This window comes from Rattus norvegicus, chromosome 6 (assembly GCF_021556685.1).
Source record: "Rattus norvegicus strain SHRSP/BbbUtx chromosome 6, alternate assembly SHRSP_T2T, whole genome shotgun sequence".
Taxonomy (NCBI): Eukaryota; Metazoa; Chordata; class Mammalia; order Rodentia; family Muridae; genus Rattus; species Rattus norvegicus.
In genome coordinates, this window is record NC_141539.1 from 144,981,979 (window position 1) to 145,009,513 (window position 27,535).

The following is a 27,535-nucleotide window of genomic DNA, read 5'->3' on the forward strand; positions in this document are numbered from 1 at the left end:
TTTTATCAGCAGAAAATATAACTTTATTATAGCTTCCACATCACAAAAATACTATAAATAAAATATTTATTAGACTGCGTTTCACAGCAGGACCATAAATAACACACTTTAAACCAAGCCAACTACCTAGAAAGGTAGGATGCAAAGATGAACTGTTGCTTGAGGCACCTGTCTCCCATCCCTTGCTGGTGTCTGATCACCGCAACAGGGTGAGCCTTCTCAGCTGTCTCGAAACCTGGGCTTCCTTCCTTGCCCTGCACAATCTTGATGTGCGTTCATTATCTTCAGTCTTGTTCCCAGTGAGTCATGCCATCGTGTAGTTTTTGAGGTACAGTACCTCAAACTAGCTCGGCTTGAGAAAAAAACACGCTTGAAATGGGAAATTCTCACAGAAGTTCCTTTGATGTAATTTAGAGAGCCAGCTTTTCCAAGCTCCTTTCCCAAGCATTTCACCAGTAATCTTGTTGGGAACTATTCAATGCCTCCTGCTGGGTCTGATGGTTTGTCTCTCCAGATCCATCATGTTGAAATCCAATTACCAACACAGCAGAGGAGGTGGGGCCTCTAAGAAGCAGTAAGATCATAAATATGGCATCCTCCTGAAATGGTATTAATGATCCAAGAAAAACAAAAAGGCCCTCAGAAAGCCACCTCATCCTTCTATGATGTGAGGGAACATGTGTTGTCAGGGGACACTGAACTGTGACTTTGGACTTAGTCCTATTGTCTACAAGCCATCCAGCTTATGCTGTTTTGGCACAGTCTCATGAATGAAGTAATCCCCTCTGGGTTAGCTACTGTGTATGCTACTGCTTACCAGATGCTGGGTGTACTTACTACAGTGTCAATTATAATTGTGCAAATAAGCACACAGTGCAGTGAGACTAAATAGCTCAGCAACAACTAAATCAGGAGCCCAGCTCGAACACCGGCTCCTTTTTCCCAAGTGCTATCACCATGGAGAGATAACTCCGCATTACCAACAGCCCTTTGTGCTCTTTCCTTTCCCCCTTCTCTCCTTGCTCCCTTCCACTTGAGATCTTCTTGCTCAGGCATCCAAAAAAATAAATTATTTCATTGCAACTAAGAGAAGCAGAACCCAAGGCTATACCAACCAGAGAATCTTAGACAATGCCTTTAAAATCCTGCAACACAATCATACACTATGCACATCACAGCACAGACAATCAATCAATCACTGAGGAATCAAAGAACCCCACATTGCTTACTGGCATCTGAAGTCCCAGTACCCCTATATCTTACACCTGAACTTTAAACAGAGAAAAGTTGTATCAAACATGAGTTTTCTGACTTCGGGGTTGTCTTTAACAAGACATGGTGAACCACGGCTATGACAACAGTGGCTCTAACCCCTGCTTTCACTCCACACTGAACGGTTTCATGTCAGCGATCCTACTTTATGTCTCAGTCTTATTCATGTGGTTCAATCCCTAGCTTAGAAACCAGAGCATCACGGAGTTAAAAGTGAAAGTTTCAGGTTTTAAATTTCATTATCTTTTCATGCAGTGTCATCCTGATAAGCACATATGTCAATCTTTAAGGAAATTGGAACAGGTATGTGTTTTGGGAAGGATTAAAAAGTAGAAATTTAATTGGTGGTCACTGGTAGGAGGAACAGATAAAGAGGTCAAGGATCCCCCCTCCCCACCCCAAGTTTATCTTTGGGGTAGCAACATGAGCTTTGGGCTTAAGTAAAGAACTCAGGGGAATATGAATCAGGCATAATTAAGCAGTCCTGGTCACAATGGGTACCTTTACTTTTGACATGAAAGCTTTTGACAAAGATGTTACTTGATAGAGGAGCATAAATTTAACTGCCTCTTGTTTTTGATCACTGTTATGCTATGTATGTATGTACAACGAATTAGAACCATGCCCTTACACTATGTCATACAAGCTATGTATCCAGACAGTACACTACCCTACCTACTCCATGTTTAAACACTAGTTGGAAGCGTGTGGGCAGCTCACTTTCCTCTGTGCCTGACATCCTGCAGCTCTCCCTACAGCTCTGCTGTCCATGCACACCTAGAAATGTGTCCATTCAAGTCATACTGGAGTGGATTCTCACGGCAGTAAGGGTTTCTCAGAGACATGCAAATCTCTCCCAGAAGGAAGACAATTCTTCCACACCTAGGAGGCCTACACTGCTTCTAAGTGAACCTAAATATTCGCTGTGAACTTAAATATTATTTAAATTTTGTCTCTCATTTTTTGACTATCTCCTAACATTTATTAAAATTATTTAAATAAGGTGTCTCTAAATCAAAATTTAATTTCCACAGACGTCTACAGCAATTGGTCACAAATTAACATGCAATTTAAACTGGTGTTCTTTGGCGGTATTTTCAGAGGCAAGTTGATCAGATCTTAAAACCGGGATTAAGAAGGGTTGCCAATAAACGTTCTAGTGAGAGGTATTTAAATTTTCAGTGTTCACTGTGATGAGAAGGTTGGTAGTTTAAACACTTTATTGCTCTATAGTATACATAATTAAATGAGGCATGTTCAACCCAAGGGGACTTTAATAGGTTACTTGCAATTGTTACTGCAGGCAACAACTTGTACATGATTTTATTTCCAAATCCACAAAAAACAAATTTTATACAAATCAGCACTGTAAAAATGTCAATTACAGCCCCAGAGGCTTTGCTGGCAGAATAATTGTCTAAATTCTAGAATATGGGAAAACATGTTTTTTTTTTTTTTCTGGATTCATCTTTTTTTAAATCCATTTTCTTTTTTACAAAAAATTTACAAGTGAAATGTTACTACGAAACTTTTTATAAGGAATTTTTGCAAAACATTTACAATTTACCATCAACTATTTCTGTTTTAAAATCATTATGTAGATTTAATACCCTATGCTGTACATCAATTTATGTGGGGTGACAACTTAGTGACATGCATAAAAAAACACCACAAGGCATTAAAATGGAGACTTAAGTACAAATATTGTTGCAATAAAACAGTTATAAAATTGAAAAATAGGACCTAAACATCATGCTTATCTAAGTTTGACAAATTAACTTTTTCTCCTAGATTACACACGTTTATTACTGCTCTCATGAGTGTGATAAATAATGACTTAACATCAGCTTCTAATGTAATCAGCAACACATACACAAACCTAACCAAAGAAAGTATACTGTAAGAGAAAACTATTCTAACACTGGAGTTCTACCATGGTAAATACAGAGCTTCACACTGATAATTTTACAAAGAAAAGCTTTATAATGGTGGCCAGGGGAGTGAGCAGCGAAATGCCCTTCGCGAGACTGTACTGCGCATCTGCGGCCTACCACGGCTACACCCCACTGAGTCAAACACAGGACACCGAAACCTACGACTGCTGTCAGACAGAAAGGAAGGTGGATTCAGAATGGTATGCAGAACAGACTGCCAAAATAGGTCTGATTCCAGTGGTGAAATGTGCCTGCTGACAGGTTGTTTTATATGATAGAAGGTTATCCAGATTCAGTCTGATACATGTACAGTAGACCTCATTGCTGATGAGGACAACTTGCACTTCTGATGAGCGTACGTGGGTTGCATAAAACTGGCTCGTGGAACAGTGATGCAGAGCGCTCATACTTGGTGCAAACAACAAAAAGTATCACTCGAAGAAAACACGATTAAAACATTGAGAAAGTCTCTTTGCATAAAAAAATTGATAGCACTGATTGTGTAGCATGATAGATAAAATATATTTGATGTTTCAGCTCCTATATAATAAAATTAAAATCAACATTACCAAATGCTTCTCTGTACCAGACAAAACAACAAACTGATTCTGATGTTTTAAAGCCAGATCCATCAGCTGTTAAGAGTACATTAAATAAAATATACAAAACAATTTACAAAATCCAACTAAAATTTAAAGACTTTGTTACAAGTCTACAAAAGCTTTAAGAAACTTGAAATTTATAACCACAGTGTAAAAATTTTTTCCTTTAATCTCAAAGCTTTTTTATACAAACCGAAAGCACAAAAGGCCTTCAGTTTTATATAACGCTACAAAGGGCTGGCCTAAAGTGTACATAGTGTAAACAGTGATCATTACAGTATTTCTCCTTCATCAAAAGTACATGAAACATCACAATTTTGGAAGAGAATTCTCATGAGTAGTACTTTTCCTGAAATAATAAAGAATGCACAAGAAAACATATACCTATATTCGAACCAATGAAGGTAAAAAAGGAAGTAGGTAAAAACTTTAGTTTCCAAATGGTCTGTTTCAATAGTTATGATTCTGTGTAAATACGTTCTAAAAACATGAGGTGTCTTACTAATGTCTAATCTATTAGAATAATCCAATTGCTTTTCACATGAAACGTTTGGCCATCTTTCCTAATAAGACACCGCTCTCTAAGACCCTTGCACGAACAATGAAATATATTTTCAGTCAGTATTTGACTGAAAAGTATTCTGGTTTTCCAAAAATAATTTTTGCTTCATAATATTTTATTTATTATACATTTGTTAAGCTGTCTAGACCTTTAGGGAAAATTCTGTTATTGACGTAACATAAAGATATCACTGTATGATATATGTTCCTAATTAGCCTAACACAGTACTAGAAATAATATGGGATTTGCCAATTTTTAGTAAAGGAAAAAAGGTGATAATGTAATTAAAAATAATTTTCTGCTGGCCTTGAAAAGTATGACAATTCTTTCTTTGGCTACCAAAGCATAAAGAATCTTGCTTATTGTCAACAAAACTCATATTTACAGAATATGAAATTACATAGATCTATCATCTATGCAAGCATTTCCAATATGAACATTTAAAATGAAATTTTGCTATTGAACACAGGGTTAGGCACACAGTCAACCCTAACTTAAAAATATTGTTAAACTGCTTTGTCTTGCCTTTCTGAGGCTTCCATCCATTCTGTGCTAGCAAATTTTCCCCAGCGTTTTCCTAAGGTTTCAATCTAAAGTTTAACCTAAGATTTAGCTCTAAGGTCCTCTTGTGTCTCCAAGATGGAGAAAATAATCGGGTTTCACTGATTGTCTGCACACACACTACTACAATGTAGTGTAATAAAGATCTGAGACACAGCTCAGATTACTATTTTGGAACATATTCTAATTCAACTTTTAAAGAATTTTTGATATTTAGAAAAGACGGCCAAAACTATTTTGAATAGGTTTTTCCAAAAAACCAAGCTAAAGAAACACAGTATTATCCCTATTGTCAGATAACAATCTGTTTTCTGTGCTAGACAGTAGAAGAAATGTATGTAAGTTATTACTGACTAAAATTTTAACAAAGTTCTTCCAAACAGAGAAAGTCCAATTAAGGCCCAGCCTGCAAATTAGTGTGGTCTGTCTCTTTAGACGCGTCAACAACACAGGATGTTAAAGGAGGGAAGATTCTGTTTAAAGGTTATGTGATGTATTTCCAAAAAACTACAGCAACTTATACCATGGAAGAAATACTTTTCTGTTTCCAGTATATTGGTTTTCCTTTTCTATTTTTTAAAAATTCAACACTTTATGTGTTGAACCATAATCCATGGAATACTTAAAGATGCCAAGGATGCAAACGTGATTTCCTACTCTGTAACTCACTTGACCAGCCCATTTCCAGATTTTCAAAGGTGTAAACTTAGTGCAGCACTAGAGGTCTTTGTTATAAATAGCGTTTCAGAATTCTTCCATGTTTGTTGAAACATTGGGAGTTGCTGGATTCGAATCTTGAGAAATGGCGGCAACTGTGACAATCCGTGGAGAGCCAAGCACCTCTGTAACGGATGAGTCCAGTTCTCCGGAGGTGACAATGGCAAGAGCTGTCCCACCTCCTTTCTTATTCTGGTGAGTTTTGACATGCTTGGAAAGGTGATCACTCCGCATAAACCTTTTAGAACATTCTGGACATTCAAATCTCTTTTCACCTGTGAACATAAGAAGTAAATAAAATTATAGATATTTTAATTAAATGAAATTTTAATTTTTAGCAATTTATTTTCCAAATACATTCTGCTTTAATAAGATATGATATATACAGATATCCCTAGTTTAAGTAGGCACACAATAGTTTTTTCTTATTTCTATGATGGTAGGGGGCAAATCTAGAGCCTTGTTCATGGCAGGCAAGCCCTCAACCTCTGAATTATCTCTAGCTTTCTGTTAAAAAAAAAAAAGTAACCAAAATCAAACAACAAAAGCTATCAAGCAATCAATGTAGAAGAAAAAACATGTGGCTGAGAATAAAAGACCTTATATGTTTTTGACATGAACTAGGGGAATGGGGGGCGCGTAGGGGTGTTGGGGGAGAATTGGGGACTGGAACAAGTCAAATAACAACCCTGAGCCTCAGTTACCCCATTCACAAAATAAAAGGATTCCTAATGAAAGAACTCTTGACATTATTACCAGCTAACAAAGGGCAGTGGGAACGGCCACATGCACTTTAGTTGAAGTTGATAGCTGGGTCTCGTTAACATGTCTTAGAAACTATTTTAAGCTAAGACTTTAGTAGCATGCTGGGAATATATATTTCAAATTAAATACAGCTTTATGCTTCCAAGGAAGAATGATGATAGTTTGATCCTTAAACGTGTTTTCTAAAAAATATAAGACAGTTCTAACTAGAACTACTTCTATTCATGAAATAGAAATCAAATGTTAACTAAAAAGGAAAAAAATCTTTTTGTGTAATGGGATAGAACACATGAGACTTGGTTGTTCTACCCTGATGTTTATCAACAGCAATACTATCTTTAGTCTTTCTTTCTACAACTGTCAGTTCAGTGAAAGAGGGTTTCCCTGGTGAAATAACAGAACTCAGATAATATGCAGATTCATTCAGTGGATTTTTTTTTTAACAAGAGAAAGTCTACAATTTCAAAATTTTCTACACCAGATATACCCCCTTTTACACCAACATGCATTTACAATACAGAATTTTTCTTTTAAAGGCTAAATAATGCATTGGACATAATTCTAAGAGGCATTAAAAATACATGCAGCAGTAAAGGGGCCTGAATGCTATGAATACTAACACTAAGTGAGGATGGAAACCAAACACATCTGAGGAACAGGTGTGAAGTCATTTACCTTCTTTTTCTTCTCTTTTTTTAACCATAAAAGAGTTTTCAGTGTACAATCTTTATCTATATGTTTATTTTATAGTTGACTAGCCTGAGGCTCAACACTTAATAATTGCAATATTCATAAACTCAGTCACTTTCTAACAGGTTCCTGTAGACTCTCTGTGCAAGACCATTTCTGACTTAACGGCCACCATGTAGATCTATCTATCACCCCAGTATTACCCAGGAGGTAATCCAGATATTCTAGCCCACAGCTGCTCTGTGACAAATGGCAAGCAGGAAACAGTGGTGACATGTTCAGTGTGGACTTCCCCAGCCTGCCCACTCACTCATTTGGCTACTGAATCAACTTCAAGTATACTTTCACTAAAAAAATGAGTCCTTTTAGCTCAATGACCAAAGTGTCTTCTGCTATATTGGGTGATAATTTATTTCCTACCTTCAACAAATACCATCATGGACTTTTTACTTCAAGGGATGTGAAGAATGCTTCTATTAGCTGCAGATCATACAATTTTATAGTTAAAATTATTTCAACTATTCCAATAATGGCTGGGCTTTCAGAATTCATGATTACCTTTTCTGAATAAAGAATCTAATTAACAGGGGTTGGGGATTTAGCTCAGTGGTAGAGCGCTTGCCTAGCAAGCACAAGGCCCTGGGTTCGGTCCTCAGCTCCGGGAAAAAAAATAATCTAATTAACGAATCAGTCGATATTGACTACTGTCACAGACAACATGGCCCTATAAAGATTGCATGTCCCAATTCCTGGGAGTTACACATATGTCAGAGGATAATGGGGTTTTATAGCTGTAAATAATTATGTTATGGAATTTGATACAGAGGAATTATCTTCACCTGTCAAAGAGATTTATCTGTAACTAGAATTGGAGAGCTTAGAAGTGTGATTATGGACCAACCAAAGTTTTGAGAGGGTGTCCTAGAACACATGTAAGAAGAAAAACAGACACCTTGCAAGACTGAACACTGGCCAGGGAAGCAGGGACCCAGCGTAACACTGAGGCTGAGGTGGATGACAGCAGTGGATTACAAGTGGGTTGTTTGCCAGAGCTGCCTTATGGTGGGCAGCTCCACACACTCCCGACCACAGGGAGGGCAGTGGGGCTTCTGACCTAAAGGAACTGAAGGACAACTGAGCTTCTAAGCTGCTAAGCTTGTGCTGTTCTTTTCAGTTCAGTTTCATGAACTTTTATAAAAACAGAGAATCTTGCCAAATATTTACTATATTATTTAAGATACTATCATTTTCTTCTTTCATTATTAATTTGGTAAATCACATTGCCTGAATGATTTTCAAATGTTCAGGTTTTCAAGCCTAGAGTAAACTTCTTAGATCCCGACCCAGGGTGTTCTTTCTCGGAAGTTTTTAACAAGATTCAATTTCTTTAATGAACAGGACTTTTCATGTTATCTATTTTTTGGTGGTATTTTTGAGAAGCTACGCCCAGAGCTTCAGTGTGCTACATCAAAGCTCGTTCACTAGGCTCTATCCCAAGTCCTATCTACCCCTCCTTCAGCAAATATGGGTTCTGTGCCTTTTCAGGAGTTATTTTCAAATTTGGGGTAGAGTCATTCAGATCATTCACAGTCTTTAGGGGTTTGCCTATGTTTTCTTGGTCAGTGTGACTGGAGAACTTAGATGTTTTACCTTTCAAGCTAATCAGATTTTGGGTTGAGTGGTCTGGGTACTATCAGCTCAGGGTAGAGCACTTATGTAGCATGTATGTAACCTTGAGTTCCACCCCTGATAGCACAAAAACAAGCCCACCCCCATAGCCTGAGTTTTCTGAACTGTTTTCCCATTTATTTCCCCTCCTTACTATTTCTTAATTTCCTGTTTTAGATCTCTTCATTTTCTTGTAAAAATATTAGACTACTGACCGAAAAAGAGGATTTAACATTATAAATTCACTGTTTTTATTTGCCTCTTATATTTTGTACGATAAAACTTTTCATTCAGTCAAAGCTATTTTCAAATTTCCCTTGAGACTTTCTCTTGGCCCATGGATAACTCAGAAACACATGGGTAGACAACTTTATACAAGCTAAAGGCCAACATGGGGTACACACGGAATCTAAGGCCAGTCTGGGCTATGACTTCTGCCTCTATTTTTCATTCTTCTGTTTTCTCTTTTCCTCTCTACTTACAGAATATGGATATACACATACTACACACACACACACACACACACACACACACACACACACACACACGTTAGAGAGTATGTTTGGTTCTTAGCTGTATATGTAGAAATGAGAAGATGGTTTATAAGGCTTTGTATCATTCTATGCTGATCCTGTGCACACAAAGTTTAGGAATAAGCCAGCAATTCTTCTGTTCTATACACAGAATTAGTGATCACCTTTTATCTTTGTTTCAATGTTTTCTCCATGTTTTCTAACCCACAAGTGATTTCATCAACCAGAAAGCCTAGTTTCTGTGGCCTCTTGTAGTATCTATCAGGGCCACAGTTTAAACAACATGAGAAAAATATTAGTGATTCCACCCACACTGTATGGTATACATGGCCCCCATTTTCTGGAATCTCTGGCTAGAGATCTGAGTGTGCAGAAACTTTCTTGGTGCCTATGTTGCCACTACTGCAATGCCACGTTGATGGGACCATGACCCCTTTCTGACTTCTCTGGTGCGTTCATGGACTGCTCTTACTGTTTATTGCTTGCTCCCGCTAAACGTTACCCCAGGGTCAATCCTGGGACGCAGAGCAGGGAGAACAAAGTGAGACTTACCTGCATTGGGTACTTACTTGAGCCTGAGCTCTCTCTTCAGTTGTCTGCTACTGTTCTTCTCATTGTTTAGATAAGAAAACAAGCACACTACCCAGCTCTGAAAGCAACCTCTATACCAGGAGGCTGAAGACTCACTGACTGCTAGTCAGCCAAGAGAAAACAGCTTTGTGCATTTTACAAACCAACTGAAGCAGCTATATAAGAATTCTGGAGAAAAATTTAATTTATCTATCGTTTCTCATTTTATCTATTTTGTTAATTAATGCTTTTCCTTTTGTACATGTAGACCACTGGCATTTCATTACCAACTTTCATTTCCACTTAAGCTTAGGACTACACACAGCTTTATATGAAACTGTATCTAGGATAAAAGCCTGAGTCATATACACTGTGAGACTCTGAGGTCTACTGGAAAGAACATTTTAGGAGCATCTCTAGGTTTTTTCTTCGCTGTGGATGAAGATGAAACCTCCCTGTGACACTGCTCAGCAGCCATCATCCCTGGATTGACTACTCTTGGTACAATGCCACAGGTCAATGAAATATTCTTATAAATGAGTAACATGTCCACAGTAAAATATTCCCAGAAGTGAGCTATCCTGTTATATGAATGTATGGTATATGTACATCTATATCCTTATTGTGTACAATAAACATTTGGTTCTCTTCCCGCAATGTTTCTAATTGGTAGGAAAGGCAAATGTCACTCCTTATTGTTTAAGATGGCAGCTGGATCGTACCTGACTGACTTCTACTGAGACACCCACTAGATTACAGTGAAGGAGAGGAGGAGAAGGGGCTTAAACGAATAGCATCAAAAAGAACACAGGGGAGAATCACTGACAAAAAAATGACTGCATTGCATCTAAAAACTAGAATACAGAGATTACCAATAAGAGGATGTGCTCTAAAAGAGTCATTTTTGTGCAGAATTAAGGTCTATTCATAAAGGTTTTATTTGCTTCCCTTTTGATGTAGGGTTTCACTCTGTATGCCTGGTTGGTCTGGAACTTGCTAGCACATCAGGCTGGTTTAACTCACAGAGATCCATTTGCTCAGACGTTATTCATGAAACTAACCTGACTGCCATAATCTCAGGCAAATACTTCAGGATGTATATCTGAAGAAATGTTACCCACAGCCATCTGTGGCAGTCTTCAGAGGGGGAAAAAAAGGTAAAACATAGCCCAGGGACTTTATCCTGAGACCAGAGGAGGTAAGGGAGAACCTTCTTCATAAACCTTGTGTACTATTTAAGTTTTAAATATTCTGCATGGACCATTGAAAACTTTATATTTTTTGTTTTTTCTCTTTCTCTCTTTCTTTCTTTCTTTCTTTCTTTCTTTCTTTCTTTCTTCCTTCCTTCCTTCCTTCCTTCCTTCCTTCCTTTCTTTCTTTTTAGCAAAGCAAACTTATCCTTACTACTTTCAAAAGAAATTAAAAATAATCCACTTACATACTCACAGTTCATCCTTGTGTTTCTTTTGGGAGTGGTGGCAAAATACTGAACTGAGTGATTCTTGCCATGAATGATGAAGGCTTCTAATGGAAATGTGTTCAACTTTTAATCAATACTTATTTCAAAAGATATTTTTGTTTGATATTGTTTTCAACAAATTTAATAAGCACTGGCATGACTATCTGCAACTCTTTAAAAGTCCCATTTTGTAAGCACACCAACACTGGGCTTAGTATTTTTAGTGCCAAACAGGTTTTGCCTTCTTTCAATGCAGTACTGGGACTAGGACCTCTCACGTGCTAAGCAAGCATTCTACCACCAAACCACAACCCCAGTCCCTACTGTGTTTCATTTATTTTAAAGATATTTCCCATCATTTAAAAAATTTTTTTTAAATACAACAATTATGTAATTGCCAGCGTGTCTGTGGAGGAGTGGCACACAAGTGTCAATACCTGCAGAAGCCAGGTGATGAAGTTGGATTCTCTGAAGCTGGAGATAAAGATAGCTTGAACCACACTAAACTGATGCTGGGAACCAAACTAGGGTCCTCTGTGAGGAGCACAAGCTCTTGATGAGGAGCTCTCTCCCCAGCCCCTTTAATATGTATTAATTAAATAATTTTGTGTGGGCTAATATATATTCAAAACACTTCCATCAATAAGCATAAAGTAAATCTGATTCTCAATTAGAAAGAAAGCAGGTGATTATGATTTAGATCATAATAAAAGGATAAAGAGAATGAGAAGAAGAGGAGGAGGAAGAAAAAGAGAAGGGAGGGATGTAGCTCAGATGGTAGAGTGCTTAGTGAGCATAAGCCCCTGGGGTTCACACCGAGCATGGATGGTATAACCAGGGCATGATGGGGTATGGCTGTAATCCACTCTCAAAAGGGATGGGCAGGTGCTTTAGGAGGATCAGAAGTTCAGGTCATCCTAGCTACATACAGAGTTTGATGCCAGCCTGAGCTACACAAGACCTTGTCTCAAAAAGTACATGAGGGAGGGGGAGAGGGAGGGGGAGGGGGAGGGAGGGGAGGGGGAGGGGGAGAGGGAGAAGGAGGGGGACAGGGAAGGGGAGGGGGAGAGGGAGAGGAAAATGCCATAAATTATTAATACTTGAATCTGGAACATTTATCTTTGAACAAATACATTTTGTGTATCTGTATGAGTATGGATGTATAACATAGAAGACTTTAAAACCTATCACTTTCAAACAAAGCAATCCAATCACAATGCCAAGCTTCAAATCAAATAAATGGCAATTTTTCTTGGCTTCTTTAACCTTTCCCCTGCAAATCCAGGGAAGAGATACTCAATCTTCAATATTAGCATACAGTATTAAAAACTTTAAAAACTCTTAAAACCCAAATCTCATAGCCATTACATAATGCTCACTTCCAGCACAGAGCAACATGCTATTACTCATTTGAGTTGCCCAAGCAGGTCATTCTGTGCTTATAATTCACTTAACAACTGTGGTGCTGGGGATGGAGCACAGGGTCTCTCTCATCGCTGAGCACCACCCCCAGCCACCTGAGACAATTTTCTGATCTGCAGTATGGAGCTTGTCTCTACCTCATGGTGCTGCTTTGCACCAAATGAAGGAACAAATTCAAATACCCAAGAAACCCCAGCTCATGCTGCTCTAGGCCAGTTCTAGGACTCCTGTGTCTTAAACATACACCACAGCTTATATAAGTTAACTAATAACTCGAAATTTACTCAGCAAGAACCAGGCACTCTGAGCAGGGATGAGAGCCTGAGTGTGCTTTCAGCAGATGCGGAGATTTAAGAGTTTATAGCAACGAAAACTGAGAGGCACTCGTATGTGAACTGTCAGAAGGAACAGAGCTTCCCAACAGGGGACCCAGAAATTAAGGCACAATTAAAGAGGACAGTTTGAGAGAAATGTTACTATTAATTAGAAAAATAAACTAGTCAAAAACTAGCTTTTCATGTGAAACAATTTGTAGCCGCAACTCATTATTTGAGACAAGAAAAAAGAGGAAGAGGAGGAAGAACAAAATCATGTTTTGCATATTCTAGAGGACCAAACTGGAGGCAAAAACAAAAATCTCAGAGCTGTTAAAAAAGTTTCAAGTAATTTCAGGATATCTTAGACTTTTTTTTTTTTAATTGCATGACTGAGAAACACTCCAGAAGAAAGGTGAACGCATCACAACTCAGAATTAAAGTAAACAGCACACATAAGAGGCTGATCTCAGGGGTCCTCACGAAAAGTGCGAACGTTCAAAAGAGAAATGATGTTGGACAGACACAAACTTCTGAAGCTGGCACTGCAGTAGTAAGAACACATGAAGGGAACTTCAGTATGGACTTATACATGTCCAATGCTTCAGAGCAGCAAAGCTGGTGACAGCAAATTACCCTCCAATAACCAACGTGTGAGAAATGATCAGTGCCGTGTGGCAGAATACTGCACATCTCTTAAAATATAAACACACATGCATAGGAGACTTGAGTGAAAGTATGTAGAATGGTATCATACAATATTTTATGGCCTGTACAAAACACTATTTTTCTATGTATATCCACAAATAATACACATGGGTTTAGAAATATACTAGACACCAAATCGTAGACCGATGGTGGCTGATGCCTTTGTTCTGACTTTCTTAGTGGTTTGATTTAATAAAGTAACAAAAAATATAATTTGAGTGTTAAGTGGATATTTGTTATATTATTCTTGACATGTCCTGGGTTTGAAAAGACAAAATGGAGGCTACTCGGAGTCACCGATATCCTTGTAGGGAACAGGGCTAGGGAAACACCCCCTGCCCTGACTTGACCTGGAGCTCCTGACGCTTGAAGATCCCACTCATGACTTGGTGATATATGTCAAAAAAATTAACCAGCCATGCTGTACTTTTCCACCAGCTCACTGCACATGCTCCAAACCCTATAAAACCCCTCCCCTTCACCTGGTCCTCTGCTGTTTAAGAAGCAGCTGCCATTCTGATCTTCCCAGTAAATCTCTTGTGTGATACTTGTTATGTGGCATGACTTTGTGGTATTCCTTGGCTCTCAACTGCTAAGATGCCCTTGCACTGGAAAAAACCCTTACAATCATAATTTAATTCTCTTTTATATATATTACATATATACTTTGGAAAATATATATACTTAGGAAAAAATATATACACACACTAGAAAAACATGCTATGGAAAAAATGCAAAAGGAAAAAGTTCTGGTATGGTGATAAAATTTAAGAAGTAAAATAACTTTACGTCAGAAAGAAGGCAGGACATTTGACCTTCAACAGTGCAACTTTCACTAAGCACTCAAAAACTAAGTAGAAAGAATGGCTGTCTCCCAAGACAAACCAACTAACCTGTGTGGGTCCTTCTGTGCCTCTGAAGCTCATCACTCCTGGTGAATCTTTTGCCACAAAACATCCAGTTGCATATGAAAGGCCGTTCTCCAGTGTGCCAGCGGAGATGTGCTCGTAGGTGAGAAGTCTTGCCATACACTTTCCCACACCCTTCAATGTGGCAAACATGCTGCTTTTTCTTTCCTGGTTCACTGCTGCCCCTAACAGAACAAAACCAACATCATTACACCCTAAACTCAGCTTCTATCTGTGCCAAAAACGCAGGCCATCTACATGATTAGAAAATGCTTTTCTGAGTACGTCTGAACACAAAGAAACACGTGAGATATTTTTTTCATTGAGGAAAAAAAATCAATTATGGTCATGTACTATATAAAAACTTATATGAAAATGTGGTAAGCTTCGGAATTTATGACTACTACATAGCTCAGACTGCCTGAACTAGCTATCTAATAGAGGTTATCCTCAAATTCACAATCTCCCTGCCCCAGCCTCCCTAATATAGAAAACAAATCTCTTGAAAATTCTCCTCTAAATATCAAAAAGATAGTTAACCTCAGTTAAAAATGTGGGGTACCAAGATTCACTTCTAGCAGGTCAGTGTGATAAGGAATTCCATGAAACCCCTCCCAGCAAAACTAATAATTTATAAATCTACCTCCCAATCCACTATTGAAGAATCTCTGGTCGGTCCTAAATATCAATAACAGCAAAAACTAATATTCACTCTGAAACCTAAAGTATGTAACAATGGAGTCTATGGATCTAGGACTAACTCCTTTTCTTCCCTTCTACCTAGAGTTACAGAACAGTACAACCATGAACAGGGAGGGCTCCCTCCCCTCCAGCCTCCCGGCTAGATACCTTCCAGAGAGGAGCAAGCCACCTGTTGCTGAGGCTGAGTTCCAGCTGAGTGTGGCTAAAAGGCACCCAGTGCCCATCTCACTGAACTTTGGAATTATTGTGACATGATGAAAATGATATGGTCCAGGTGTTTCCTGACCTTCATGCACAGTTCATAAATTAGAGCTATTGTGTTGGAAGAGGCAAGGTTAAGAAAATGTGAGCCTACTGTCCCTGCCGCCAAGCACTCAGCTGTTATATCAGGGCATTTCTCTGCCCCACTTCCCATTCACAAGCCCCAAATCTAGCTAGAACGAACTCCAATCTCAAAGAACTGGCAATCTGCAAGGAAGCTGGAGTTTAACTGAAGGGCTCGTTTTTTTTAAAAAGAAACAACTGTTGCAAAGGCACCTGAGAGAAAGATACATTGTCACTGGAGATAAGGCAAACCATAGGTTGGTGAATCTGTGGAAAGCAGCAAGGGTAGAAAGGGAGAGTGAGCTCTGAGATGGGAAAAACTTCAAACATATGCTCCCAGAGGTCAACAAAATGATAAAGCTTCAGCTAAACTAAGACAAAAAGACTCAATTACCTCCCTCACAAATAAAAGTCATTATCAATCTCATGAAAATGAAAAGGATCTTAAAGGAGCATTAGGTGTTACCAACCACTTAGGCAGACACACGCTTAAACAGAAAATTTGAAAAACTGATAAACGAACACAAATGGTCAATCAAAATAAATCTTTAACAAAAAGAATTAATCAGAATAAAGAAAAACAAAGCCTAGAGTCAAATAGCTTTACTGGTGAAATCCCTTTCCCCCATATATAATTTTTGCTTGTTTTGAGACAAGGTCTTACTATACAGACCTGACTGCCCTGGAACTCACTATGTAGATCAGGTTCACCTAAAACTCAATGAGAACCACTTGCCTCTGGTTCCCAGTGCTTGGGGGTAAAGGTTATACAATTTTTTGGCTCACAATTATTATAATAAATTTAATAATATGATTAAAATGAGAAGAAAAAAAAGGAGATAGTAGAAAGGAGCTTCCTCACTTGATCCAGGGTTCTAGAACTAAAATTATATTAAAACGGTGAGAAACTAGATGATCTGTCCCCCTACCCTGAAAAAAAAACCCACCAGAAACTCTCCAGAGCAGAAGAAGTAAACACAAAAATTTTTATTTACAGATATTCTAACTGTATCTCTATAATACTATATATAAAATACCATAATACTCTAATACAGAAATCTATTTTCTTTTCATTTTTTTCATGCAGTGTATTCTGACCATCCTTTTCTCTCCTCTGACGCCCCCCAGAACTTCTCCATCTCCCTACCCAAGCAACTTTATGTTGTTTCTTTTTCAAAAGAAAACTAGACCACAGAAACTAAAGTCAGAACAAAAGGGCAAAAGACCAACAAGACAAAAACTGTCACAAGGCAAAATGAAATAAAAAGCTCCCCTCCCACACGACAGCAGGTTTTTTGTTTGTTTGTTTGTTTTCCAACTATTCTTGGGGATGGAGACTGCCCTGGAGTATGGTTGATATACCCAGTAACTAAACTTGATTTTTTTTTCATTGCTAGTGGGTATCAATTGCAAGTAGCTTCTTGGTTGGGGTCTGGACCTCATGTCCACTTCTTCCTCTCAGTGCTGGGTCCCCATCTAACCTGAGCCTGTGCAAACCTTGAAGTTTGATGAAGACATCCCATTTAGGACTGAGTGTTCTCAGTGGACACAATGTCCAGTTATGGATTTCTGTGTTAATTCCCATCTACTGCAAGATGCTTCTCTGATGAGGACTGCTCGAAGCACTGACTTATGGGCACAGCAGTGTGTCTTGAGGAGTCGTTTCATGCCTATGCTCCTTTAGCAGAGGAAGTAGGTTTCCCATGCCTAGCTGGTCTCAGGTTCTTGGCCACTTTATCAGCTTCAGGTATAAGTTTCATCTCATGAAGAAGGCCTTGAATCGGAATTTTAAAAGTGGCTAATTGCTCCTGTAACATTTATGCTACTATTGTATCAGAATATCTTGCAAGCGGGTTGCAGGATTTGTAGCTGGGTTACTTTGTCTTGCACCATGAAGAGTATCTTCTAGAACCACGAATGCTAATTAGGAGTGAAGCTTCTTATTAGGTACTAGTCTGACTTTTATGTACCTTCTAAGTAGTCTCTTCAGAAATAGCACCTTAGAGTTAAGATGTGAAGAGCCTTGGCACTAGTCTGTAATGTTTGGCAGCTTCAATGAGACCCCACTGGTTAAGGATTCAACCAGGTTTGAGTGTGAAAGGGCTGCTATGTACCTATTCTGGCACCAAAGGTTTACTCAGTGTCCTAAGATTTCTGCTTGGGGCAGTGTCTTCTCTGTTATTTAGTGGCTCCATTTAAGTTCCTTTCACATGTGTGTATACTTAGGAAGCTTCTACAGTAGCAGGCTCTTTGTGTTTTTTTCAAATGGATTTTATTATCAGTTCTAGTTCTCCATTTCCCTCCTTTACTCTTCTCTCCTATCTCTTTCCCTATTTAATCCTATTTTAGTTGCCCCCTTTAACTCTCATAGCTTTATTTTTATCTCCGCTTCCTTCGAAGATCCTCCCCCCACCAATCCCAAGTCCCTTACTTAACGTCCCTGGTTATTCAGCTGGTGGTAGCACATATTTTGAAAGCTTAAAAGCTAACATCCACATGTAAGAAAGAACATATAATGCTTGTCTTTGGGATCTGGTTTACCTTACTCTGCATGGTTTTGTTGTTGTTTTGCCTTTTTTTTTTTTTAAATACCTCCATCCATGTATCTGCACATTTTATTTTTCTTAACACTTGAACAATATTCAACTGTGTAAACGTACCACATTTCCACTATCCACTCATCAGCTGATGAATATCTGGACTGTTTCCAACTTCTTGCTATTACAAGTCAAGCAGCAACAAACACGGATAAGCCAGCCTCTCTGCAGTACAGCGTAGAGTCTTTTGGGTATATGCTCAAAAGTGGTGCAGCTGAATCTTGAAGTGGATCAGTTTGCAGCTTCCCGAGGAATCACCACGTTGTTTTCCATAATAGCTGTACAGGTTTTCACTCCTACCAGCAATGAATAGGTGTTCCGCTTTCCCTGCATCCTCGCCAGTCTGAACTGTGACATTTGTTTTATTTATCTTGGTCATTCTAACCAAGATAAGATGAAATCTTATGGTGGTTTTAATTTTCTTGATGGCTAAAGCATTTAAAAAAGTGTTTCTTAGACATGTGAGCTTCATCTTTAAAAATTCTCTGCATAGTTCTGTACCCCGCTTTTTAATTGGGTTGTTATTCTTGACTTCTGGGGTTTTGTTTGTTTGTTTGTTTGTTTGTTTAGTTCTTTATATATTCTAGATATTAAACCTTTATTAAATGTGTAGTTGGTAAGTTTTCCAAATGATGGGTGTCCTTTGCCACACAGGTCTGTAGTTTCATGAGGCCACATTTACTTAAGTATTTTATATTATTTGTGCATTTTGTCTATATTATATCTATACGCCTCCTGCTAGACATTGCCTGTGAAGTCCAGAAGAGGGTACTGATCCCCTAGAACTAGAATTACAGACTGTTGTAAGCTGCCACGTGGGTACTAAGAATTAAACCCAAGTCTTGTGGAAGAATAGCCATCTCTCCAACTCAGAGGTCCTGCTTATTAACTGTTGGTCTTAGTGCCTCTGCTATCTGTGTTCTGTTCAGAAAGTTTTTCCTGTGCCACTGAGTTAAAGGCTATCTTCTTCTTTCTCTTCTGTCAGACTTAGTATATAAGGTCTTATGTTGAGGTTCTAGATCCATTTGGAGTTGAATTTTATGTAGCACGATGAGTAAGGGCCTATTTTCACTCTTCTGCATGCAGCCATCCAGTTGCCCTGCAACATTTGTGGAAGATACGGTCTTTTTTTCCCAATGTATATTTTGGGTTTATAGAAATCTTATTTTTATGGGTGAGTGCTTTGCCTGCACATAAGTCTGTGTACTACATGTGTGTAAGTGCCTATAGAGGCCAGAAGAGGGCATTCGATCCCTGGGAATGGTGTTACAGACAAGTGTAAATCACCATGTGGGTGCTGGGACTTGAACTCCGATCCTCTGGCAACCAGTGCTCATAATTGCTGAGGCATCTCTCCACCTCATAGATGTAAAGAACTAAGTAATTATTATGAAATCCACAAGAAGGAATAATTTCGCAATATTCTATAATGTAAGATTTTAGAATACCCAAAAGCCAACGTAATTCTATACACTTGAAATTGGGGGAAAGGGAAGCTTCATCTATAGTAACATCAAGAAGATTTAACAGGAATACACTTAAAAAATACTAAACTTACACTCCTTTTTTAAAAAAACACAAAATACTAATGAAACAAACAGCAATAATCTAAACAGAAAAATGTTCCTTTTGAATGGATCTGAAGATTCAATATTATTAAATTGTCACTATTCCTGAAACTGACCTGCAATTTCACCTCAATTCCCATCAGGATACCAACTTGCTTCTCTGTAGAAAGTGACAAGCTAGTGCTAAAACTCACCCAGAATCCCTAGTGTTGCTAAACTTTAAAGCAATTTTGAGAATAGGAGCCAAGAGCATTCAACAGGGAAAAGAAACTTCAGTAAATGATGCTGGGTCCCCGCTTTCTTCACATCACCTTTTATAAAGAAACCATGTATTATCCTATCTACATTCCAGAATAAAATTGTAAAACTCAGAAGTGAAACAACTATGAACATTCATTAGATTTGGCAATGGAGTGTTCAATATGACATCAAAAGCAAAAGCAACCAAGGAGAAGAAACAAACAAAAAATTATAATTCAAAACATTTTGTACTTTGAAAGACACAATCACAATTTTGACAGTATATGACCATTTTACACACTAGGAAACAGTATCTCCAAATCATGTATTGGTGAGATCTTATATATAAAGAGCTGAATATATAAAGAACTACCATTCAATGATGCAATTAAACATGGAAAATTCATCTAAATATGCTTTTCTCCAATGATATACTATCAAAACCACACAAAAAGATGATTAATATCACTAATCACTAGGAAAATTTAAATCAAAACCACAGTGACAGCACTTTCAGACTTATTATTAACTGACTCAAAAACCATAAGCAATCAGGAATGACAAGGACTAGCAATCTAAGGGGAAAACCGAAACCTTCACACAGTGTTGACCGGAACACAGAACAGTACAACCACTTTAAAAAAAATAGTGTAGCAGTTCCTTAAATGGTCAAATATAGTTACCAGACAACCTGGCAACTCTATTTCTGCATGCGCACATGCACTCACTCACCAAGAACGAAAGAAACAAAAACGAGTGTCTGCATAAACACTTACATACACGCAAACAGTGGCATTACTCATAATGGTCCATAAGGAGAGAGCTCGGCTGTGTGACCAGTGCTGGGATAAACAAGTACACCACAGACACACACACACACTCAGACACACACACACACACAGACACACACACACACACACACACACACACACACACACACACTAAATACTCCATACAATGGAACATTATTTGTCCACAGATGAAGCATAGGGGCCATCACAAACATTCAAACACTGTATGATTCCATTTGTTTGATATGCTTAGTACAGGAAAACCTAGTAGAGCTGAGGAGTTTGGAGGCCAGGCCTTTTTGAAGATGACAAGGTGGCTTAAAACAGACTGGTGATATCTACATGACTGTGAGTGTATTCCAAACTACTACACTGTATACATGTGTATACATGACAACCGGGTAAACAGCATGGCACAGGAGTCAGTCTGAAATCAAGAGGTGTTCAAAGCTTTCACCTAGTAAGTGAAAGGGGAAATCATTTATTAAAAAATTATACAACAGAGAGCAGAGGACTGCGTCTCAAACAGCCCAACCTAATCTCCTGTATAACACTGCATTCCAGCTTCTGAGAGAGAAGACTCAGGAGGCTCCAGTGCTTAGAGGAAGCGGCCACGACTGCTTTAATTGCAGAGAGGCAGGGTGAGAACAGCAGTTACCTTCCTTCTCCTTCCCTACAGTTAGGACACGAGCAGGCAACTCTTCGAAGCCTCTTGCCAGGTTGCACCTCGGCATCAGAGGTCTGCTGGCCTTGCTGCAAATGCACTTGTGTGAGTTGGTCAGGACTAACAGCACCTATTGTCGCATTAGCGATCCCTCCAACTGCCACCGTTACAGGAGCTATAGTAGCTTGCTGGACTTTCACTCCATCCTGTCCTTGCTGCTGACCTAAAAAAGCGACAGAAAGAAAAAGCATTATAATGCTTTCTGTTTTGAAAATAATGGTGAAAAAATCCACATAAACATTTTAAAGCTTTAAAATGTTAGGTTTTGTTTTTGCTTTTTTAACAATACACAAAAACAAAGGGCTTAATGATATCTACCCAGCTCGTGAGGACTGAGATTTCTGAAATACCGATCCCTGGGAGGATACACAGAAGCATATAAAATGTATAAACATAAACCATCATTACTGTTTATTACAATCTGCAATCAACAACACAGTTCACATGGCAGGAAAAGACAGGAGTAAAGGTGGTGGTGTTGCACATCTTTAATCACAGCACTAGTGAGCAGAGGCAGGCAGATGGCTGAGTTCAAGGCCAGCTTTGTCTACAGATCAAGTTCCGGGATAGGCAGGGCTAAACAGAGAAATTCTGTCTCAAAAAAACAAACCAAAGCAGAAAATACAAGAATAAAAAATTAACTAGCAGAAGAATGAAATATAGATATTTTTCATTTAGAAACAATTAAGCAAACATGTCCTTACTAATATAAATTTTGTTTTATTTTTTAGCTTGCAAACAAAATTGAATGTTTCCTCACTTTATTCTTTTTTTTTGGTTCTTTTTTTTTTTTTTTTTCCGGAGCTGGGGACCGAACCCAGGGCCTTGCGCTTCCTAGGTAAGCGCTCTACCACTGAGCTAAATCCCCAGCCCCACTTTATTCTTTTTAAACAGGGCCTCGCTATGTAACAAAGGCTGGTCTAGAATTCACTATATAACTCTGCTGATCTCAAACTCAACAATCCTCCTGCCTCAGCATCTTAAGTACTTGGGTTCCAGTCCAATACCACCATCATTCCCGTCCTAGGTGGGTTTACATGCAAAATCAACTATCTATCTATCTATCTATCTATCTATCTATCTATCTATCTATCTATCTATCTATCTATCTATCTATCTATCTATCTTTCTATCTATCTATCTATCTTTCTATCTACCTATGAATGTGTGTAGGTATATATGCATGTACACACAGTCACTACTACAAACAGAATTTTTTAACTGTATTTTTTTTTTTTTTGGTTCTTTTTTTTTCGGAGCTGGGGACCGAACCCAGGGCCTTGCGCTTCCTAGGCAAGCACTCTACCACTGAGCTAAATCTTATGCTTCTGATGTCTTGGGTATAAACTAGCTTAGCTCCTTTCCTTATTAGGGAAACTAGAAAAAAATGTGTCAAAACTGTTTGTATGAGCTGACTCTATGCTGATGTACGCAGTCTCCAGGTCTGATTCATCATGTGCATGGGCTGGAAGGAAAAGAACTTACAAGACTGTTCTCCTTCAGAGATCTGACATAAGGGTAAGTCAATGCTTAAAACCCCTTACTACAGTTCATACCACAGTACTGTTCGCCACATTAGCTACTGCCTCCCTTACTTACTGAGTTGAGCGGGACTATGAGGATATAGCATGTCAGGAAACACAAATGCAGGTGAGAGATAAAACTTACTTTACAACTATGCTTGTAGCACTTTAATCATTTGGGAAAACAGTAAAAATCACCAAGTGAGAGATACTACATGATTATCAACTAACAACTCCTGACTGGACACTTGCATCCAAATAAATCTCAATTTCCACTGTGAACTCCAGGAATCCTCAGGAGCCATCCTTCAGTATCTACAAGGAGTTAATTTCAGGACTCCCCCATGGAGAGCTTTTGGGGCTTCTAGAAACTTGGCAAGAATTTGACATTGGGTCAGGACATGGAAGTAGGCTCAGGCAGGAATTTGACTTTGGGCTAGGACAGGGAAGTAGGCTCAGATAAGAATATTTACACTTGGGCTAATACAAAGCTCAAGGCAAACTCAGCTGAGGAATATGTGGCCTTCCTTTTATCTTGGACATCATGATAAGCCCCTAGAAACGGTGGTCCGGGTACTTTGTTTATTGCCTTGCTTGTTCCTTGACATTTTGTTTACTGCCTTGTTCCTTGACCTAGAACCGACCTCATTCTTTTCACGTAGTTAAAATGGTATAAAAGCAGGCTGGAGAAAAACTCCTTTCAGCTTCAAAACTGGCTGGAGTTGTGTTATAATGTTGTCTAATTGTCTTTTTCTTTTCAATCCTTGCTCCCTCCCTTGAGACGCTGTTGACTGACTGAGCTGGCTTGGTCACTCCCCTTTCTGTCACCATATGCTATAAACTACAGATGCTTAATCTACAAAATGGCATCGTTCTGTATAGTACATACACACAACATCCTCCCACAAATTTAAATCATCACTAGTTTACCTATACCATCTAATGCAACCTAAATAAAACGTTGTAATACTTTATTCTTTTTTTTAATCTCAGAAGTTAGTGGGTGAGGTGGCCCTCAGGAGGCAGAGGTAGTGCATCTCTTTGGATTCAAGGCTAGGCCTGGTCTACACAGTGAGTTTCAGGAAAGCTACAGCTCTGTAGTGAATCCCTGTCTCAAAACAAAATCAACACTCAAAAAGTTTAGCCGAAGAGATATATTGCACCCACTACCCAAATACTTCATTTGTGGGTTGGCTAAATCTTAGGATTGAACCTGAAGATGAAGTAGGCTGAATGGAAATTATGTATTTTGTTAGGAAGTGGTTTCAGAAAGTTTAATGTGTTCACCTTTGAATCAGCACCATGGTAAGTGAGGTGACCCAAGTGAGGCCCCAGTTATGAACTCATCACTGAACATTTAGAGACTCTGGTTCTTGGTGCAAAGCAGATACTCTGACCTCCCTAAAATTCATGCCTCTTGTCAACTTCAAAAGTCATTTCTGCCAAGTACTGTAGTGCATACCTTTAATCTCAGCTTTAGAGAGCTCTTTGAAATTGGAGACCGGCCAGGTCTATATTACAGTGTCTGTCTGTCTGTCTATCTGTCTGTCTGTCTGTCTGCACAGCCTCCCTGTACACACACTATTTCTGGGGCTGGAGCTGAAGCTCAGTAGTAAAGGGCTCGCTTCCCAGTGACAAAGGCTAACATTCAGTCTCTACCGCTTTCCTCCACCCCTCACAAAGGGGAGGACACACTCCTAATGATCAAGTTAGTTTTTCATAGGTAAAAATCTTATATTGTAAACCAATAAAAAAGAAAGTGTAATTACTATGCCTTAATGTACCTTGTGAATTTACAAGTTTGAAATGTTCCATAAAAGATCCTTTAAGTATGACCTTGGCTAACAAATGACTCAATCACTGTGACATACTCCACGGAAAAACAGGTCTGAGAACAGAATTCTGTCTGAACAGACGCTGTACAGAATCCTTACAGCATGATACCCAAGGAAGTGCTGACAGTTCAATATGGAAAGCATTCTTTACATCCCCTGAAGTCCTGAGATATTCTAACCACAAATGTCTAGTTATCATTCAGGTTATGATGATATCTAACATGATGTTCATTATTTTAAAAATTGCTTATAGATCCCAGAATCCTTGGAGTCCACCATCACATTCACAAATTCTGCAAGCCTCCATATTATGAATATGCCATCTGTTTAAGGTCTATATAATCTAACTAATTATTTTGATGAATAATATAAAGCAAGGCATAGTTGGATTATAGTTAAGTCTGATAACATTCTTCAGCTGGGTATCTCTCCCTGAGCAACTCAAGTTCAATACGCAGTTCAATACGCTGCCTTCATTTCTACCACCAGTAATCTACCAAACTCTACAGCAGGGCATACAAGACCCTTGTGAGCCAACACCTCAGACCTCATCTTGTTTCAGTCTTTCTGGCTGGGTCTGCTCCTTACACTTCTGTCCCAAAACAAGTTAGTGTTCTTTTTAACAGGGCTTTTGCACACACTCTCCAGCTTGAGCAGGGCTGCTTTTGCTTCTAGATCTTTGGATGGTTGACTCTTTAGTGATTGTTCTGGTTTCAGTTCAAACCTTTCTTTAGAAATGCCATTCTGGACACCCGCGGGTCCCGGCCCGCAGCAGCTCTCTGCTCCCAGACCCGGTGAGAGAGAGACCCAACCGCCTGGTCAGGTGGGCACTCCTGAGGCTGCAGAGTGGAAGGGACCACCAACACTGCTCACCCCTGCCCACATCCCTGGCCCAAGAGGAAACTGTATAAGGCCTCTGGGCTCCTGTGGGGGAGCGGCAGGACCCCTGCCAGAGACACCGCCGGACCGTGAAGGAAACAGACCTGATAAACAGTTCTCTGCACCCAAATCCCGTGGGAGGGAGAGCTAAACCTTCAGAGAGGCAGACAAGCCTGGGAAACCAGAAGAGACTGCTCCCTGCACACACATCTCGGACACCAGAGGAAAAAGCCAAAGACCATCTGGAACCCTGGTGCACTGAAGCTCCCGGAAGGGGCGGCACAGGTCTTCCTGGTTGCTGCCGCTGCAGAGAGCCCCTGGGCAGCACCCCACGAGCAAACCTGAGCCTCGGGACCACAGGTAAGACCAAATTTTCTGCTGCAAGAAAGCTGCCTGGTGAACTCAAGACACAGGCCCACAGGAACAGCTGAAGACCTGTAGAGAGGAAAAACTACACGCCCGAAAGCAGAACACTCTGTCCCCATAACTGACTGAAAGAGAGGAAAACAGGTCTACAGCACTCCTGACACACAGGCTTATAGGACAGTCTAGCCACTGTCAGAAACAGCAGAACAAAGTAACACTAGAGATAATCTGATGGCGAGAGGCAAGCGCAGGAACCCAAGCAACAGAAACCAAGACTACATGCCATCATCCGAGCCCAATTCTCCCACCAAAACAAACATGGAATATCCAAACACACCAGAAAAGCAAGATCTAGTTTCAAAATCATATTTGATCATGATGCTGGAGGACTTCAAGAAAGACATGAACACACTTAGGGAAACACAGGAAAACATAAATAAACAAGTAGAAGCCTACAGAGAGGAATCGCAAAAATCCCTGAAAGAATTCCAGGAAAACACAATCAAACAGTTGAAGGAATTAAAAATGGAAATAGAAGCAATCAAGAAAGAACACATGGAAACAACCCTGGATATAGAAAACCAAAAGAAGAGACAAGGAGCTGTAGATACAAGCTTCACCAACAGAATACAAGAGATGGAAGAGAGAATCTCAGGAGCAGAAGATTCCATAGAAATCATTGACTCAACTGTCAAAGATAATGTAAAGCGGAAAAAGCTACTGGTCCAAAACATACAGGAAATCCAGGACTCAATGAGAAGATCAAACCTAAGGATAATAGGTATATATAGAAGAGAGTGAAGACTCCCAGCTCAAAGGACCAGTAAATATCTTCAACAAAATCATAGAAGAAAACTTCCCTAACCTAAAAAAAGAGATACCCATAGACATACAAGAAGCCTACAGAACTCCAAATAGATTGGACCAGAAAAGAAACACCTCCCGTCACATAATTGTCAAAACACCAAACGCACAAAATAAAGAAAGAATATTAAAAGCAGTAAGGGAAAAAGGTCAAGTAACATATAAAGGGAGAACTATCAGAATCACACCAGACTTCTCGCCAGAAACTATGAAGGCCAGAAGATCCTGGACTGATGTCATACAGACCCTAAGAGAACACAAATGCCAGCCCAGGTTACTGTATCCAGCAAAACTCTCAATTAACATTGATGGAGAAACCAAGATATTCCATGACAAAACCAAATTTACACAATATCTTTCTACAAATCCAGCACTACAAAGGATAATAAATGGTAAAGCCCAACATAAGGAGGCAAGCTATACCCTAGAAGAAGCAA

General features: G+C 39.1%; 1 protein-coding gene across 4 annotated transcripts in view; it reads right to left on the reverse strand.

The window, feature by feature from the left end:
* Positions 1-27,535, reverse strand: part of Sp4 (Sp4 transcription factor) — a 64,751-nt gene continuing 37,216 nt past the window's right edge. For all 4 annotated transcript variants that reach the window (XM_087552295.1, XM_087552293.1, XM_087552294.1 and 1 more), the window contains exons 4-6: positions 21,566-21,794; positions 14,671-14,870; positions 1-5,923 (exon numbers count right to left, since the gene is read on the reverse strand). In XM_087552295.1, the coding sequence (XP_087408421.1) occupies positions 5,676-5,923; positions 14,671-14,870; positions 21,566-21,794 (677 nt within the window). In that variant the 3' untranslated portion in view covers positions 1-5,675. The remainder of the gene's footprint in view (positions 5,924-14,670; positions 14,871-21,565; positions 21,795-27,535) is intronic.